This window comes from Lactuca sativa, chromosome 7 (assembly GCF_002870075.4).
Source record: "Lactuca sativa cultivar Salinas chromosome 7, Lsat_Salinas_v11, whole genome shotgun sequence".
Taxonomy (NCBI): Eukaryota; Viridiplantae; Streptophyta; class Magnoliopsida; order Asterales; family Asteraceae; genus Lactuca; species Lactuca sativa.
Window position 1 is genome coordinate 141,557,157 of NC_056629.2, and position 17,651 is coordinate 141,574,807.

The 17,651-nt window shown below is 33.5% G+C and overlaps 2 protein-coding genes across 3 annotated transcripts; one reads left to right on the forward strand and one right to left on the reverse strand.

Annotated features, from left to right (window-relative positions):
- The first annotated feature begins 8,022 nt into the window (after positions 1-8,022).
- Positions 8,023-9,620, forward strand: LOC111888664 (uncharacterized). Its single transcript, XM_023884793.3, has 2 exons — positions 8,023-8,804; positions 9,388-9,620. The coding sequence occupies exons 1-2, from the start codon at positions 8,163-8,165 to the stop codon at positions 9,472-9,474; spliced, it is 729 nt and encodes a 242-aa protein (XP_023740561.1). The 5' UTR covers positions 8,023-8,162; the 3' UTR covers positions 9,475-9,620.
- A 447-nt stretch (positions 9,621-10,067) lies between these two features.
- LOC111888666 (uncharacterized) lies at positions 10,068-17,391 on the reverse strand. Of its 2 annotated transcripts, none has more exons than XM_023884797.1 (10): positions 17,313-17,391; positions 13,789-14,040; positions 13,422-13,656; positions 13,125-13,294; positions 12,878-13,020; positions 12,593-12,770; positions 11,931-12,519; positions 11,745-11,857; positions 11,412-11,652; positions 10,068-10,397 (listed from the first exon to the last, which is right to left on the reverse strand). In XM_023884797.1, the coding sequence occupies exons 2-10, from the start codon at positions 13,980-13,982 to the stop codon at positions 10,173-10,175; spliced, it is 2,088 nt and encodes a 695-aa protein (XP_023740565.1). In that variant the 5' UTR covers positions 13,983-14,040; positions 17,313-17,391; the 3' UTR covers positions 10,068-10,172. The 2 variants fall into 2 exon arrangements, with proteins under 2 accessions (XP_023740565.1, XP_023740564.1); XM_023884796.2 differs by having other exon boundaries at positions 13,789-13,993; positions 17,313-17,386.
- Between the last annotated feature and the right edge of the window lie 260 nt (positions 17,392-17,651).

Here is a 17,651-nt window from a genome sequence, read left to right on the forward strand (position 1 = left end):
ACATACTCAAAAGCACATCTCATATCACAGAAATTCCTAGGCTAAGGCATCACAAATCAGGCCACTCTAGTCCTAATATATGGAATACCTAGCCTGTCTCTAGCATGCTATAATATCTCATAAAGTGCATCATAAGTATCTCATAACACAAAAGTAAGGGTATTTTGGGAAATCCCCGTTCAGGCTCTGGCTGATTGTACACACTGCTCTCTTTCTCGTTTTCTCTTTGAACTCTTATTCACTTTAGAAAATTATTTCTTTGAAAACTTTTCTTACTTCCTCAGTTTGAGTCCAGAATTACCCGAAGGCGCATCCGAATCCCTCAAACCAAGGCTCTGATACCAACTTGTAACACCGTAAATTCCAAGACAAAATTTTCATTTAAAATAATCATTTTATTCTTAGAACACTTGTTTAAAATCTCATTCATAATCGAATTACAAAACATAGCTCCATTTTCACTTGCATAGAAAAACCAGGATCCTCCAAAATATGACTCTTTCTCTGGTGTGTACAATCAAGCCGGTGCCGTCCCGTGATACTGAAAGAAACCTGAAAACAACATAACACAAAACACTGTAAGCACGAAGCTTAGTGAGTTCCCCAAAATACCACACACATAACACATATAAGCCACTCGAGGCTATAACTCTATGGGTCCGTGCACCCAAACTCTGTGAACCCTCAGGTTCTAACTCTGTGAACCTTCCGGTTCTAACTCTAGGAACCCTCTGGTTCCAACTCTGCAAACATGCACAGCATAGATCACATAGAAATAATGCAGTACAACACATAACATACATAGCATACAAATACTCTGTCACATAACTCTGGTTACCTACTCAAGGTAAAGTATAGTGAGAAGACTCACCTGACAAGCAGAAAGCAGATATCTCCATACTTGAATCTCGAACTCGCCACCACCTAACACGTAAGGCAAAACTCTCATGACCATAACTCTCGAGACTGGAATCAATCCTCTCAATGCACCCTCTTAAGGGTAAAAGACTATTTTACCCCTCTCTTGGCCCAAAGGCCACATTGCTGACCAAACCCTAAAAGTCAATGGTCAACCCTTGGTCAAAATCAAAGTCCTCAGTCAAAGTCAACCCCTGACTGACCCTACTCGCCGAGTCAACCCTATGACTCGCCGAGTTCCTATAATCAGCACTTCACTCAATCCGCGACCTAACTCGCCGAGTCACTCCGAGACTCGCCGAGTCCAACAACTTCGAGTCCACTCGCACACAACTCACCGAGTCATCCCTTGACTCACCGATTCTCGATTCAACCAGGAAATATCGGGACTCTTCGACAAGACTCGCCGAGTCCAAGACTATCATCAACCTACTCGCCGAGTTGTTCATACAACTCGCCGAGTTCCAGGCCATCTTCATCCAACTTGCCGAGTTGTTCTTCCAACTCGCCGAGTCCCAGCTCATCTTCAAGCAACTCGTCGAGTACACTCATGTGACTCGCCGAGTACCACCGGTCTGAATCCATTCAGAAGCATTACAGGCCATGCAATTGCTCCAAAACATAGATCTAGCCTCCTACCACTCATCTATCACATAAAGTGGCAAACTTTACGTGAATCCAAAGAGATCTAGGCCATTTGCACATTGGGCTAGGGTTTGGGACATGAAAGCTTCACTAAACACTCCAACACAGGGACTTTCATGCTCTCTGATTCTTCTCCCTTCCAGATCTGAGGTAGCAACCTCAGATCTAACCTCTAGACTTCCCATTTCATCCATAGACAAGTTCCCACAAACCCCAAAATGAAGAAACAACATAACAACAGCCCAAGAACGAGATATTACCTCCAAGAGATGCCCCAACTGCAATGTAATTCGGATCCAAGCAAAGCCCCTTGCTCCAAGCCTTCAATCTCCCAAAATTCCTTCAACAATTACTTCTCCAAGCTCCAATCCACTCAACAATGGTGCTTCACCACGATTTAGGGTTTTCTGGGGCTTTAGGGGTGATAAAGAGGCTGGGAGGAAAACATAATGTTCTTTATATAGGGCTCAACCCCGAGAATTAGGGTTTTCTCCAATCAGCGCCTACTCGCCGAGTCCTCCTCACTGACTCGTCGAGTCGGCTACTTAGCACGCGACCCAGTCGCGACTCTACTCGCCGAGTCCATCCATGGACTCGCCGAGTCACTCTTTCACAACTTACTCTTTTAGCCCTTCAACTCTACTCTTGATGTTTCGGGATGTTACAAGGTCATAGGACACTAGAGTCAATGCACAGTTTTTCTAGTACAAAACTTTCGTTTCAAAGTCAGTACTTTTGGTATACAAAACTAGCGATTTCCCAGTTAAGGGCTTAATCCATTTTATTAAGCCAGTACAGTTTTAAAGACTTTAAGTGAGTTAACTCTATAATACCTTAGTTTATACACCATGTTTATATATAAAACTAGTATCCAACAGCTAGTAGGATGTGTGCTCTTCGATGTACGTCCTATTCCCGTTGGATGTGGGTTTACACCGAGGTCACCCAATCTACTATCTACCCGATATCAAATTATATATAGCAGTACAAACAAAACTATTATAAAAGTAATCACCATAGTCAATATTTTACTATAAGAAATATAGATTTTCTTAAAAGGAACTCTCCATTAGATATAAAGGAACCATTACAAATAACTCCATGAGTAACAAGTGATTACACCAAGGTTATATATGACAACGATCTAACAACCAATGGAATGTGTGCTATCCGCCTTACTTACTGTACCCCATTGGGTTGTGAGTTGAGGGAAGATGCACTCAATCGATTGTTTATTTACTCCAAGTATATATAACTAGTACCCACTTAGTACGCATAGAAAGGCTTGTAGTGTCATTTTACTTAACTTCTATTAAAGTAGGAAGTATATGATTTTCTAGAGGAACATGCAAACTTTACAAAACAGAACTTACAACTTACATCACTTTACATACACATTTTCAACAACACTTTACAGCTTACTCACATCACTAAAATCTTATGAACTCACCAGCTTAATTGCTGATCAACTCTTTCAAATACCTTGTATTCTCACGAGGCTATTAGACAGGTGCTCGTGCTGGGACTTCAGAAGATGGAGCATTATAGCTTCAAGTCTTGTTTTGTTATTTGTTTATGACTTCTATGTTTTGTGAACACATACATTGTAAACACTTTCTTTCTAAATGAAATGGTTGTTCATTACTTGCTTACCATATACATATCTTGTGATACTTGACATGATGTCCTCCACCCCCGAACGTTTTCGTCGTTCCGGTTTTGGGGTGTGACACTTATTATAGTTTTGGGCTTAGATGCCTAATCCAACAAAGCTCAACTTCATCAGCTCATCTCCCTTTGACTTAAGCACACTATCGAGGAAGTGAACAAAAGTATGATGCCTCTGTCGATCACGATCTTGACATAATCACCAAGATGCTGAATGTTCATGATGATCTAGTCGGTGCCACAAACGATCTCATCAAACAAATTCATGTTCGCCATGAGAAATAGATTTAGAGGTTAGAGAAGGAGATCCGGAAGAAAGATGAGATGAAAATGATCATCCAACAAGTTCTTAACAAGCTTCTTAGGGCATGCTGGAACATCGTGGTTGTTCCGAACAACAAATTTGACGAGATTCTTGCCATTCTTTCAGTCCTCTTCAATCATCAAAAAGCTCAGGCTCCCACAGCTGAAGCTTATGACGCTCTGACTTTTCAGATGAATCAGATTTTTCAAAAAGTGTTTGACAAATTCTCGGATCTCAAGGCTTCTACATTTCTTCCACCGTTTGCAGGATCCTCCATTGCAAGAGGGGGAGAAGGACCTAGCTGGAGAAATCAACCCTAGAAACCTATCTTAGAGTTTAGAATCCGTGATGAAACTATGATGATTCCTTACAAATTCTTTCAGGTTCTCTAGGTGGTGATGATAATGATGATGACGACGATGATGATGATGATGATGATGATGATGATGAAGATATGCACGTTACGAACGCCATCATAGGGCTTCCAGCCCTAAAAAAGTTTCCAGCCAAGGTGCTCTCCGAGGAAGAGCAAAGGATTTGGTCAGCAGTATCATGGCTATCAACTCTGGCTGATGTACTTCATAGAAGCCAAGAAAGGGAAAATGCTAAAACCCAATAGCGATTGATGCCTTCCGAGCCACGACATCAATGTTGCCTCCGATTCCATCGCCCAAGATTGCTCCTATCGATGAATGCTCTCCACTCCGGAAGCCAAATGATATTCCGGGGAGAGCCCCTGCCTTCCTCTCCTCTGAAATTCGTCGTTGACGAAAACATGCATCACATCCTCTCTGCCCTCCAAAAACAAAAAGAAAAGGGAAAGAAGCCCATCTCGAAATTTTCTTACTCCACACCTCCCTTGAAAGAAAGGAGTGGCTGGTCCCAGGAAGAAATTAATTGAGCTCTTGAGGAAAGCAGCCAGATTCAATCCTTCAAAGATGATAATCTGCATCCGATGCTAGAGATCTCACCCCCTTGCAGGGAAGGGATCTTACAAGATGTAGACATAGTGCCTTTCATGTACTATGATCTTACCAATCAAGACTCAAACCATATTGATTTTCCTCTCTCTGCTTACAGCAAGTTCTACATAAAGTTTGCTCCTCTCCACCTGGAAGATGATCCACAGATGATCATCAGAACTGAACTTGAAAGATTGAAGACCTTTTACTCCAAGAATGCACTTCCCCAAAAAGAAGTCTGGTCTCGGAAAAGGATCACTAAAATTTATGGGTTCGGAAGGAAAATCTTGACCAAGTTTGAACTCAATTGTGTGCTGTTCCGATACCACATCTTCCGAAACAAACTAACTCAGAAAACCATCACTGATGCCGACATCCCTGCAATCAACCTAAATGATATCCTAAAAATTGCTGCTTATTTCAGAAGTCACCAAATTGATGATCTCAACATGGGAGCTTATCATGTTGCTTTGAGCTTCCTCAAAGATTACGTTGCTGAATTTTGCCGGTGCAACATTGAATTGGCCCATCTGTTCGGAACCGAAAATTACTTGGCCAAAATTGACTTCAAGCTGGCAGAAGCAGAAATATTGGCAGAGGGACCCATTGATGAACCAGTGCTAGGATTTGTCTATCTTCAAAGAAAAACAAACAAGAAGGACTTCTTCTGAGTCCTTGACAAACATCTGGCTCCCACCAAGGCCCTTCAGAAGTTTATCAGTTGAGCATCAAAGTACGACGCACCAGAGCATGTGAAGGCAAAGTTTATAAGTCATCTGCATTGGTATATCGAAGTCAGAGAATGTGTACAATGGAAAGTCTAGACATTTAGGTATCAGACATAACATGATTCGTGAGTTCATCATGACTGGTGTGATATATGTGGAGTTTGTAAGAAATCAGTTCAATTTAGCCGATCATCTAACCAAAGGGTTAGCAAGAGATCTTGTGCACAAGGCGACTGTAGGGATGAGTTTAAAGTCCACATCTTTTATATTGAGACACCCAATTCCCATCTAATGTAATATTAGATGCTGAATTTAATGTGGAAAGCTTGATATTTGAAGATTGAAACACGTTATTATCATCGTCCTAAGGTATTTGTTCAGTAATGCAAGTTAATGAGGTTAAATTTATATTCTTAATAGTTCTTTTGAAAAATTGCAATTGCAGGTGCAAGAATAAAAGGACTACCTATATAAGCATGAAGTTTAGCTGCTTCAAGAAGTTAGGACTTGGCTTTGATATGCTTATTGAAGGATGAGACACAAGCTAGTAAAACATAGTGTCAAGTTAGAACTTATGAAAATATACACTGTTGTGTATATTATCTTCATGTATTTCATTATGAGTAGAAAGTGTTCAATCATTAGTGACACCCTGATATTCGAATATTTGGAATGAATAATATACTAATGTGAAATTCAATCATCACGACATTTCATTTATGCATCGGTTTGTTGTTGTTATGTTTTGTTTTAAGTTAATCAATATTACACTTAAATGGGGGAGGTTTGTTGGTGATTATGTATTATCACTGTGTATTTAAGTGTAATGGATTGACTTGTTGACCAAAATTAATCTTGATAAATATTACTAAGTAAGGAAGGTGTGAAGTGCACACTTGTTTAAGTTTATTCAAGATTCAAAGTAGATTGTCATTTAGGGGCGAAGCCCCTAAACGAACAGGGGTCCGGGGGCAACACCCATGGGAGCGGGGTCCAAGGGGTGACAACCCCTGGTGGAGTCCAAGGGGCAGAGCCTTATAGAAATCTGAATTTTTGGAAATAAACCTGGGTTTTTACTTTGTTTTGACCCTTATAGAAAGAACCCGGATTAGTGACAGTTTTCAAACATCAAACTGTTTTTGTGACATTTTTCAGACATCAAACTGTTTTTGTGACAATTTTCCAACACACAACTGTCTTGTGACAGTTTTCTGATGGAAAAGATACTAAACAAATTTTGGTATTCATTTAATGGTATACACACGAAATTCATAACAACCAGATTTTATGTTCTTGCTCTTAATTTCCGAGTCTTATCCGATTAAAGATTGGAAGTACCACCCAAATACTTTAATCTGAAAGTGATACCACATTTCTTAGAATTTCCAAGCCTTACTATAACTCAAATTTCTAACATCTATCTCTCAACAAGGGTAGGAAAAATCAAGTTGAAAGTCTAGCAACGTATCTTTCATGTTCCATGTAGATCAACTGTTAAGATTATATGTCTTAGATAATCAATTTGATTATTGAGGTGGTATTCTAAAACACTCTATTGTTGAATAATTGTTGATTTAATACATTTAATTGGATCCATGACTTTAAGATTAAATTTTCAGAAAATCATTATTATTTCGGTTATTTGTTTTGATCTTGTATTGTTTAAACATCAATCAAATGTTATATCATATCATCTTCTAGACTATACATTATAAAATTATATTGGTTTTCCTTTTATACTTTTTGAGTATGTTATCATATTCTTAAAGACTATCAAAAAGTAATTTAATAGTTTAAAACTTTTAATGAAATTAAATGTTCATGACACAGAAGTGCATTAATTGACAGATTGGGCATATTTGGGGTTTTATCCTCATATCTAACATTCTAGCAATAAACATCAAAAACCAACTATGCCTATATATACTAGTCGTTTTCACAAAAAATAAAGGTCTTGAAAGAGATATTTGAGTTGATAATTTAATATCTATTCTTTTGGTTTGAGCTTACTTCGTTAGGTAATACTTATACACAACCTACTTATCGAATGAAATTTGAAAAAAAAAAAAGTATTAAATAATACATTGACATCTTATCTTCAAGATGTTGGTGGTAGTGGTGAAGTGGTAGATAATCGCACATGACTTGAACTCCCTTAGTCCCTAAGCTATCAAAAAGAAGCATGTCTTTGCAACTTTGTGACATCGATTATTCTTCATTTCCTTTCCTATCATAATGATCACACTTAGTTTACTAATGATCAAACTTAATTTATTATATGAGATAAAATTAGATTCGATTGAACTACTTTTTAGAAACTTTTCGAAATAATTTTCGATGATTAAATTTAAAAAAGATAATCTAGTTTATTTTGTACAAATAAGATATAACAACTAGTCTATTTTCAATATTTTTAGATAGCATTTTTTTTTTACATCAATCTTAATTGAATAATCTCAATATATGGGTATGTTCATAATGGGATTTTTAAGATACTTTAGTTTTTAGTTTTTAATAAAAATTTTAAATTAAAGAAAAAACTTCATTTCATAGCATAATCTTAAACCTTCTAATTAAATAAGAAAAAACTTGTAATCCAAAAATAATTTCAATTAGTTTTTGAAAACTTTTATATTAATTTATACATCTTTTAAAATCTCACTGTGTACCTTCTAACTATCAGTTTCTAGCTAATCTATTTTTTTTACAAACTTTACCATAAACACAAAAACTTGTTTTATTTATTCTTTGTATAATTGTATTGCCTAACAAAAAACTAATAATGTAACTTGTTTTTAAACCAAAAGAAATGAAATCTCTCTCACTCTCACTCACTCAAAAAGAGAAAGGGGAAAACAGAATAGAGAAGTGGTGGCCCTTTCATACCTTTACTAATTACCACACACCACCCCACATTCCCTCACCGGAGTTGCAGCGATGACCTCCGCCACTAACCCAAACGGCGACCATAATTACCACAACCACAGCCACAGCCACCTACCACCTCCTCCGTCACACAACCACCACCACCGCTACAACCAACGACACTACTACCCTCACTCCTCCTCCTCCTCCGCCTCAATCAGAGGCTGTTGCTGCTGCCTTATCCTCCTCTTCTCCTTCCTCGCTCTCGTCGTCCTCACCGTCGTCCTCGTCATTGTCCTCGCCGTAAAACCTAAAAAACCTCAGTTCGATCTCCAACAAGTCGGTGTTCAATACATCAACCTCGCCACTTCCCCGGTGAATACTCCGAGCACCGCCTCCCTATCCCTCGCCATTCGGATGCTGTTCACCGCGAAAAACGACAACAAGGTAGGGATCAAGTACGGCGTGTCCACCTTCAATATCATGTACCGTGGGATTCCGTTGGGTCGGGGCACCGTACCCGGGTTTTACCAACCGGCGCACAGTGTACGGCGGGTTCAGACGACGGTGACGGTGGATCGGGTGAATCTGTTGCAGGCGGATGCTGCTAGTTTGGTGAGAGATGCTTCGCTAAACGACCGGGTCGAGTTACGGATCTTGGGTGATGTTAATGCTAAGATCCGAATCCTTGGGTTAACTTCACCCTCCGTGCAGGTTAGCACTTAGCATTGTCTATTTTATATTCAAAATAACATTCTCTTGGACAAAAAAAAACATACATTCATGTGAACATTGATATTCTTAAATCTATCCTCAAGAATCTCGATAATCTTAGTTAAATTTAGGGTTTTTGAAATAGTAAATCTCAAAGGCTTCATTTATTACTTGTATTCGAATGTTTATTTTCTACATGTCTATCATTAAGTGGTTTTAATTGTATTTATGCTAGGTTTAGATTATAAGAAATTGCATGGATAATCTCAGTTAACATTAGCGTTTATATATTTTAGGGAAAAACTCTAAGGTAAACCATTATGTTATGATTTTATGTTCTAATATTGCCTAAATTAATGTTTAGTGACCATTTTGTCCACTAAAACAATATAAAATGGTTTTAATGGACAAAATAAAATATAAATAATGTTTTTTAAGCATGGGGAGATAATACATTGGTTTTTTCTTGGTTTATGCAAAATTTATAAAACGGGAATTCTTACATTATGTATTTTATGAGTTATAATTTGTTATAAAAAGTTTATATAATACGAATAATTGGAATTGACATGATATTTTGTAGGCATCAATTGATTGTGCAATAGCCATAAGCCCAAGGAAGCAAGCTCTCACTTACAAGCAATGTGGATTCGATGGTTTGCAAGTATAAACTAACTCCCACAACAACATATTTAATTAAAATGCACTGATTTTAATTTGACACAAGTTGTGCACAGTTTGGTTTTATTTTGTGTAATTTTAAAATGCACCCATTATCAAATCGTTGAAAATGGTTTGAATAATGGTTTGAGCTTATGTTTTTTTTCTTATTACTTTCTCTAATTTTTATATTATTCAACGTAACATAGAGAATATAATGTTTTATTTCAATCCTTGAAACATATCAAATTTAATTTGTTAACCTTTCTCAATCTTACATTGATTGTAACAACTAACAAGAATGATTTGACTTTGATTCAAAATTACATAATAGAAGCATCACGCCAATTCTGTTGTGTGACATTAACACCATGTGCAATAAGCTTAACACGTGAGGGTGCACAACAAGTTTTGTTTTCATTCCAAATTTCCAAGCATATACTAAAAACAATACCTCAATAAATGCATTCAGATAAGATATTCTTGTTACTATGTTATCTAATAAAAACATAGCATTTATAATATTTAAAATGTAATAAGTTATATCTTTAACTTCTAGGATATTTTTAGTTTACAAAAACTTTTTAAAATAAAAATGACAAATTCATAGAATGATTTATAATTATATATTATATATAATATATAATAATATATATACAAACACACTCCAAATGCTTAGCGTAATGTAAATCTATCCGATTAATTACATTACTTCTTTTTCTTGTCTTCCTCTTTTTCAAGTAAAACAGGAGCCGCTGGTATACTAAACCACCACTCTCTCATTCTCCTCATAAATCTTTCGGTTTGTGCTTTTCTCATTGGCGAGTACTTTGTAAATTCTTCCAAAAACATCACTAGAACCACATATCGAAATGGTACAAATGTCAAAAATAAAGCAAACCCCGCAAGTGCACCCGCAAATCTATTAGTTGCCTGAAAATATACGTAAAAACACAACTTAGTGTTTGCTTCTTTCTATTTATTATTATTATTTATTTATTTATTATGCTAAAATGATCATTTACATACATTCAAACAATATATTCGGTCCAAAAAATTTTATGTGTGTTAACACACTTGGTATATACACATTATTTAGCCTCTATAATGGGAGCCAGATAGTAACACAGTAGATCCTGGTTTGAAACCTAACATACTCAAAATATTGTTAGTGTTCTGCAGTTGATCTCACTCGCATGTGAGTGAATGTTACAGAGTAATGTGGGATGCAGCTCAGATGGTGCGTTTATTGTTTTTTTTACATATATATTATTTGGAGTTATCACAAAAGGTTGACAAAAAATGAGATCATAATTATATCACAAAGTGACCACCTTTAAGAAAAAAATTATCACCAAATGACCATTTATTTCTTGAAAATATCACCAAATATCTTCATTTCAAGAAATTAATTTTTCACGGGTCACCACCACCATAATTACTGAATTTCTATGCTTTTTCAATATTGTTTTGCGAGATAAAAATAACTTGCAATAATGACTAACTTAATTATTTATGTTTAAAATGTAAAAAAAATTAGGTTAAGCAAAATTGGTCAAAAAATTTAGCTCTCATAAGGTTCCATTTTTGACGCCTTTGAAAGACTATTTTTTTTTTCTTCCAAATTTAGCTAAAATTTTCTGCTCTTCAATTATATGTAAATATATGTAAAAAATGGTCTTTTAAAGGGACTCGAACTAACATGCTTCACCTAAAAAACCAAACACCTTAACCAATTTGACTGCAACGTGTCAAATATATACTTTTGTATCATTTTGTGATAAATATTAAAAACAATGGTCATTTCGTGTCATACATTTTCCTCCTTTTCACATTTTTACGATTAGTCCCAATGTTTTATCCATTTCATAAAACCAGAAGCACATTTAGGATATAATAACATAGACAGAAAATATAAAGATTGTATGTAAGTACGTATATATATACCTGTGGAAATATGGATAAAAAGAGACCACGTATTTTAAGAAGAACGACATTTCCCTCTTGAATTAACTCTTCAGCTTGAGAAATTGCATTTTGGACAGCTAAAAGCTGCTCCATTTTGCTCATTGATGGAGGCACTACAACTCTTAGTTCATCAACTGGTCGTCCACTAAAATATCGTGCCATCACCATATTGATCGCAAAAAAATTGATCAATAACGCAAACACATAAGCCAGCCACCCCCTACACACAAAAAAATAATAAAAAAAAAAATCTCAATTATAACTTTATAATAAAATTAAAATAGGAAGTAGATATTAAAGTTATAAGCTCACCAGTAGATAATAAATGTAAATACAAAACAGAACGTAAAAGACTTTGTCGGCTCATCCCAATACAATAGTCTCAAAAGATGAAACCCGAGTTCGCTTAAAGGAAATAGCAACTCCTACAAATAGCAAATAGAAATAATAAATAATTAAATGGAATTCGCTTCTTGGATTACTGTATCCAAACAGTACCTTAAGAACAGCTAAATTGGTATCAAGGCCTTCAACTTTAGCTCCATCAACAGTCGCTTGTGCATCAGCCACCATCTTATAATTACTTCTAGATTCACCAACAGCTTTCTCCAATGGAGTCATCTCTCCAACAGTTATCTCACCAACAGTAATCAACGACTGATTATTAGAATTTGCCCCAAACACAGACCCTAAGCTCGAAGCCATGGTGGTAGCCGACACCGAATACATTCCCTTTCCGTTACCGGATTTACCACCGGTGTTGTTGTTATTCCGCTCCGGCTCTTTCGAAGTCAACATGGATGCGATTGTTTCCAGTATTCGGTCGCCACCTGGGAGTTGATCACACGCATTGAACATTAGACCTTCTTCGTAGCATAAGGGGATTGTGGAGTTCATGTGAGTTAGGGCTTGCATTCGGATAATCCCGAATATTGCTTTTAGTAAAGCTTCATCGCGTTCGACTCCTTTGATCTTGAATTTTCGGATGAATTTATGGGCGTATAAGACTTCTCGCAAAATTGCTAGCCAGTAGTCGCGTCTAGCGTGCCCTTTTAGCTCTGGAAGCTCCATTACAACTGGATCTGATCTACAATTTGGAACCCTAAATTAGTTCAAAGCCTCTACCCATTTTGGTTATTTTTGTGATTATATAGGCTTACAAGGAATTTGACTTATAGAGAATAGCTTTGTCAAAAAGTCTTGTTCCCCATGGACCGGTCAACTCAGCTTTGACTACCTGCTTCAAATCATCTGCCAACTCATAAACTGTGGGCTTATCATATGACACAACACGAAGAGCTTCAAAGTATAATGCATGATCTGTCAGAGTTAATCGACCTGATCATAGATTTATGCATATGGGAAGATATAAGAATTTCAACAATATCATGTCATAAACATCAATATCATTTGAAGGAAAGAAAATTGAATGTTTATAAACAAACCGGGCCAAGTTGAGATCCCTAAATGTTGAAGAACAGGTTGTGTGGTGACTGTTCCATCTACTTCAAGAATCCTTTCCCCTCTTTTAGCTCGTTGAGATGAAAGCAGAGATGATTCTGAGTGTGATTTAAGTTTTTTAATAGACCTGTTGAAAAGTCAATCTTGTTACATTCCAAATCCAAGAACATGGAACACAAGATATTTCTCATATGCAAATATAAGAGCAGATTGCAGAAGGAATTTGAGTACTTTTCCAATGCAGAAAGATATTTCTCATATGTAGAATACTGAAGCCTGCCTCCAGTGGATGCAGTAAGAAACTCAAAAATGTAGTTACTGACTATCACATTTGCAATAATAGGCACAGCTGGAGCTATTCTTGAAAAGGCCTCAATTCCCACTGTTGGATCCTCATCTATCTGCATAGTGATCCAAATTGTTCAATCTAAGATCTACCTTAACTCTGAATGAATGAAAAACTGAAAAGTACAAGTCTGAGAAGCGTCTGAAATCTATAAACTGATACAAATTTTGGGGATATCATACATTTATGGTTTGCTGGCTAGCAGAATCTGGAATTTCCCAAGCAAGCATCATATCAAATGTTAATCTTCGAAACCTTTTGTCCTCCATATAACCATTAACTTGCGTAGATTGAGAAAGAGCCCTAAAACAGGCAAACTCCAGGAAATTTCGAGCATATCGAATTGGATGTTTTGTTACATCAGAAGCCTCGGCTTCAAAGTTTTCCCAAAGCTTATCCGTAGAAATATAGAGGATTCTGCAACATTCGGATACAGAGCAAGTGAAATTTCATTTGGAATGGAATCAACAGATCTAGTAAAGCAAATGAAACATATTAATTTTGATTGAAGAAATGTAGAAATTGGGAGTATTTTGCAACAGAACTTACTTTGAACATCGACGGATAACTACATTTGCGACTGCAGATAGATCGTTGATCCATTTTTTATTACTTGATGAAGAAGACCTTTTAATCTCTTCAAACTCATCATGCAATGGGTTATGGCTTTTATTCAACCATTTCAATGATCCGTCTTTTACAAAACCCTCGATCATATGTTTGGTTTTGCTTACTGCAGCCATCTTCGGATTCTCTAGGATTGAATTAGGGTTTTGAGATCCTCAAATCCAAACAATTCGCCTTGTACATTATGCAAATAATTGTAACAACAGAGGAATCGCACGAAAGTTTCATCGAAATATTTCGCTCAATCCCAATATCAATCAGAGCTACGTAGAGATTGATTTTTGTTTGAATGGAATATGCATGTAATTCGTTCGATGTTGATTTTACAGAATATTGTGATTTACAGAGATAGTCCTTGTACTATTTATCAATGTGGGAGAATCCATTTTAACCAATGTTTTTGCACAAATGGTCCTACTACTTTAGGTTTTCCATTTGTTACTCATCTCCATTTTTATATATTAAAATCTATAGGTTAAGCTTCAACTTCTTTTAAACTAGCTTTTTTAATAAGATTTTTGTTTTCATATGATTGTCATTTCAACATATCAAAAAACTTAATAAAAAGCTAAATTACAAGAGCTTCTTTACAAAGTTTATTCAATTTATAAACAAAATAAACGAAATAGTACTAAAAATATGAAAAAGTTTACACTGTGAGTTTGTAAATTTACAAACAATGTGAAAAAAACTTTGGAATGAAAAAAAATAATTCTTTAGCTTATTTGATTGAACAACCTTATGAAAAAAGCTCATATTATTGACATGATAAGACATAAACTTCAAGATGTGTTTGGATTTGTGTATTTATTTAAACGGAAAATGATATAAAAGACTTTATGTTTTCAAAAAAGTGTCAGATTTATCTTGGACGTGTTTTATGTTTGGTAAAACTAAATGTTTTATTTAATTTTTTCATTTATACTATTTTAGTCGGTTTCTATGTTACCCACCGGTTACCTGATACCAATAAAGTGTTTAAGTTTTTAAAAATATTTGGATTTACCATTAAGTTTTAAAAATGTTCGGATTATTATTATTATTATTATTATTATTATTATTATTATTATTATTATTATTATTATTATTATTATTATTATTATTATTATTACTGTTATTTTAATTGTTATTCTTATTCTTCTTTTATATATATATATATATATATATATATATATATATATATATATATATATATATATATATATTTTTAAACACTTAAAAACATGTATATATATATATACATGTTTTTAAGTGTTTAAAAATATTTTATATATACATTTTCAAATACATTTTTAAATTTATCAAAATATTTTTATAGATTCAAAAATATATTTACTTGTATTTAGTATTTAAAAATATATTTACTTCTATTTTAGTATTTATAAACATATTTATATTTTAAAAATATATTTATTTGTATTTAAAAGGTATAACTATATATATATATATATATATATATATATATATATATATATATATATATATATATTTCATATACAAAATATATTGTATAGATATAAACATAAAAATACCTATTTATAAGGTTTATATTATATAAAAAATATAATTATATGTATTTGTACATATTACTAAGTAATAATATGTATTTATTTCATATTTATATGTATTTATACATATTTATATGTTAATATACATATAAACGAAACATTTGTTTTTAATTATTAGGATGATTCAATCAACCAAAACAATAAAAAAAAGTTTTTGGTGTTTGCTTACGAAGTATAGATATGTATTTATTTCATATTTATATGTATACGATAGTTTTTATCCTAAATAAATACATATTTATATCTATTAAATACAACTAAATAAAAGTAAATATATATCTATTAAATACAAATAAATATATCTATTAAATATAAATAAAAATGTTTCATACAACTTTTAAAATTATAAATATACTTAAAAGGTTTAAAGAGAGCATTTTTTGTTAAGTTAAATTTATTTATAAGTATTTTCGTACATTTAAAACATATTAATAATTTTAAAAATATATTTTTTTTATATGTATTAATACGACTTCATAAATTCGTATAATAACGTTTATATATATATATATATATATATATATATATATATATATATATATATATATATATATATATATATATATATATATATATATATATATATCCACACACGTTTAAATATGTATAAAAACGTTCTTATATATATTTGGGCTAATGTCATAAAAGACTTTAAGTTTTTAAAAAATATTCATTTTTATCCATAGATTTTCAAGTAATATGTAGTCGACTTGTTGGTAACTGGGTAACCTACTAAAGAGGCAAAAATGAAATTTTTTATGCAGACATCTGACTTTAATGAACCAAAAAGACATATATTAATTAAATGGTAAAACCGAACATTTTTGAAAACTTAAATGTTTTTATGATATTAGCCCTTATTTAAATGTAAGTCATGCTATCTTATAGAACCTTAGAAAATAAATAATCTTGTAACAAGCTTAAAAGCATAATTAGCATAATCATGACAACATGACAATATGACACAAATAAAACGTTTCATACATCTTTTCTTTTAAAATTATAAATATACTTTAAAGGATTAAAAAGAGTATTTTGTTAAGTTCAATTTATTTATAAGTATTTCATACATTCATATTTTTAAATTCATATAATAAAGTTTTATACATATTGTAAATATAAAGATATGATCAGAATATATATATATATATATATATATATATATATATATAAATATATATATATATATATATATATATAAACGTTTTTATGTATTTTTGGGCTAATGTCATAAATGACCTTAAGTTTTTTAAAAATATTTATTTTGACTCATAATTTTTCAAGTGATGTGTAGGTGACTTATTTGTAACTTGTTAACCTACTAAAAGGGCAAATATGAAATTTTTTATGCAATCTTCCACCGGACATTTCTTAAAAACTTAAATGCTTTTATGACATTAGCATTTATTTAAACGTAAGTGCTTTTATGACATTATCATTTATTTAAACTTAAGTGAGGCTATTCTATAGAAGCTTAGCAAATAAATAATCTTGTAACAAGCTTAAAAGCATAATCATGACAATATGACCCAAAGGTTAGCCATCATATATCATTCCATGTAGGCCTAGATGTCTATTCATCTTCTAATAATAGTCATAAATGCCCAAAGTATATTTTTACGTAATGATAAATATCCATTCGAAAATAAATAATATTTAACGCCCCATAATCACTTCAGTATCAATTTGGATTAACCCATTTAGCCTCATTCAACCCGATTAATCACTTATTATTCGGGTTGCAAACCAAACAAAACTGAATCAAACCAAATTAAAATCGAATTCAAATTCAATTTATGTTTGTGCTCTGAATATAATTCTAATTAAAAATCAAATATATTAACTAAATTGATACATAGAAACTCATGCGAAATTTACCTTATATTTTTTGCCCAACTCGAAACAAACAGTCGAACAAGAAGTCGGTATTTTCACCTAAAGCTTTCTTCAAGTTTGTGTAGTTAATAACAACAGTCGGTGAGTTAATACAACAAAATTGCCCGATATAAGCCACGTATCCATTGCACCCAATATGTTTTGGCCACCTCACAGCCCATTTTACTTACTTTTTGTTATTTTGATACAAGAGTCCCTTAACTTTATATCACGTGCACTTTCGACCCTCCATAGCAGTTTGCACATTTTGTCAATTTTAAGCCTTGCATGTTACTTTTGGAACCTTTCATTCTTGAGGATAGATTTTGAAAAGGCTCCACT

Excerpts from the sequence above, each read along its gene's own strand:
- LOC111888664 (XM_023884793.3), top strand. The coding sequence starts at position 8,163 with ATGACCTCCGCCACTAACCCAAACGGCGACCATAATTACCACAACCAC. Across the intron at positions 8,805-9,387 it reads TAACTTCACCCTCCGTGCAG|GCATCAATTGATTGTGCAAT; the intron begins GTTAGCACTTAG and ends GATATTTTGTAG.
- LOC111888666 (XM_023884797.1), bottom strand. The coding sequence starts at position 13,982 with ATGGCTGCAGTAAGCAAAACCAAACATATGATCGAGGGTTTTGTAAAA. Across the intron at positions 11,858-11,930 it reads CCAATTTAGCTGTTCTTAAG|GAGTTGCTATTTCCTTTAAG; the intron begins GTACTGTTTGGA and ends TGCTATTTGTAG. Across the intron at positions 11,653-11,744 it reads TTTACATTTATTATCTACTG|GGGGTGGCTGGCTTATGTGT; the intron begins GTGAGCTTATAA and ends TTTTGTGTGTAG.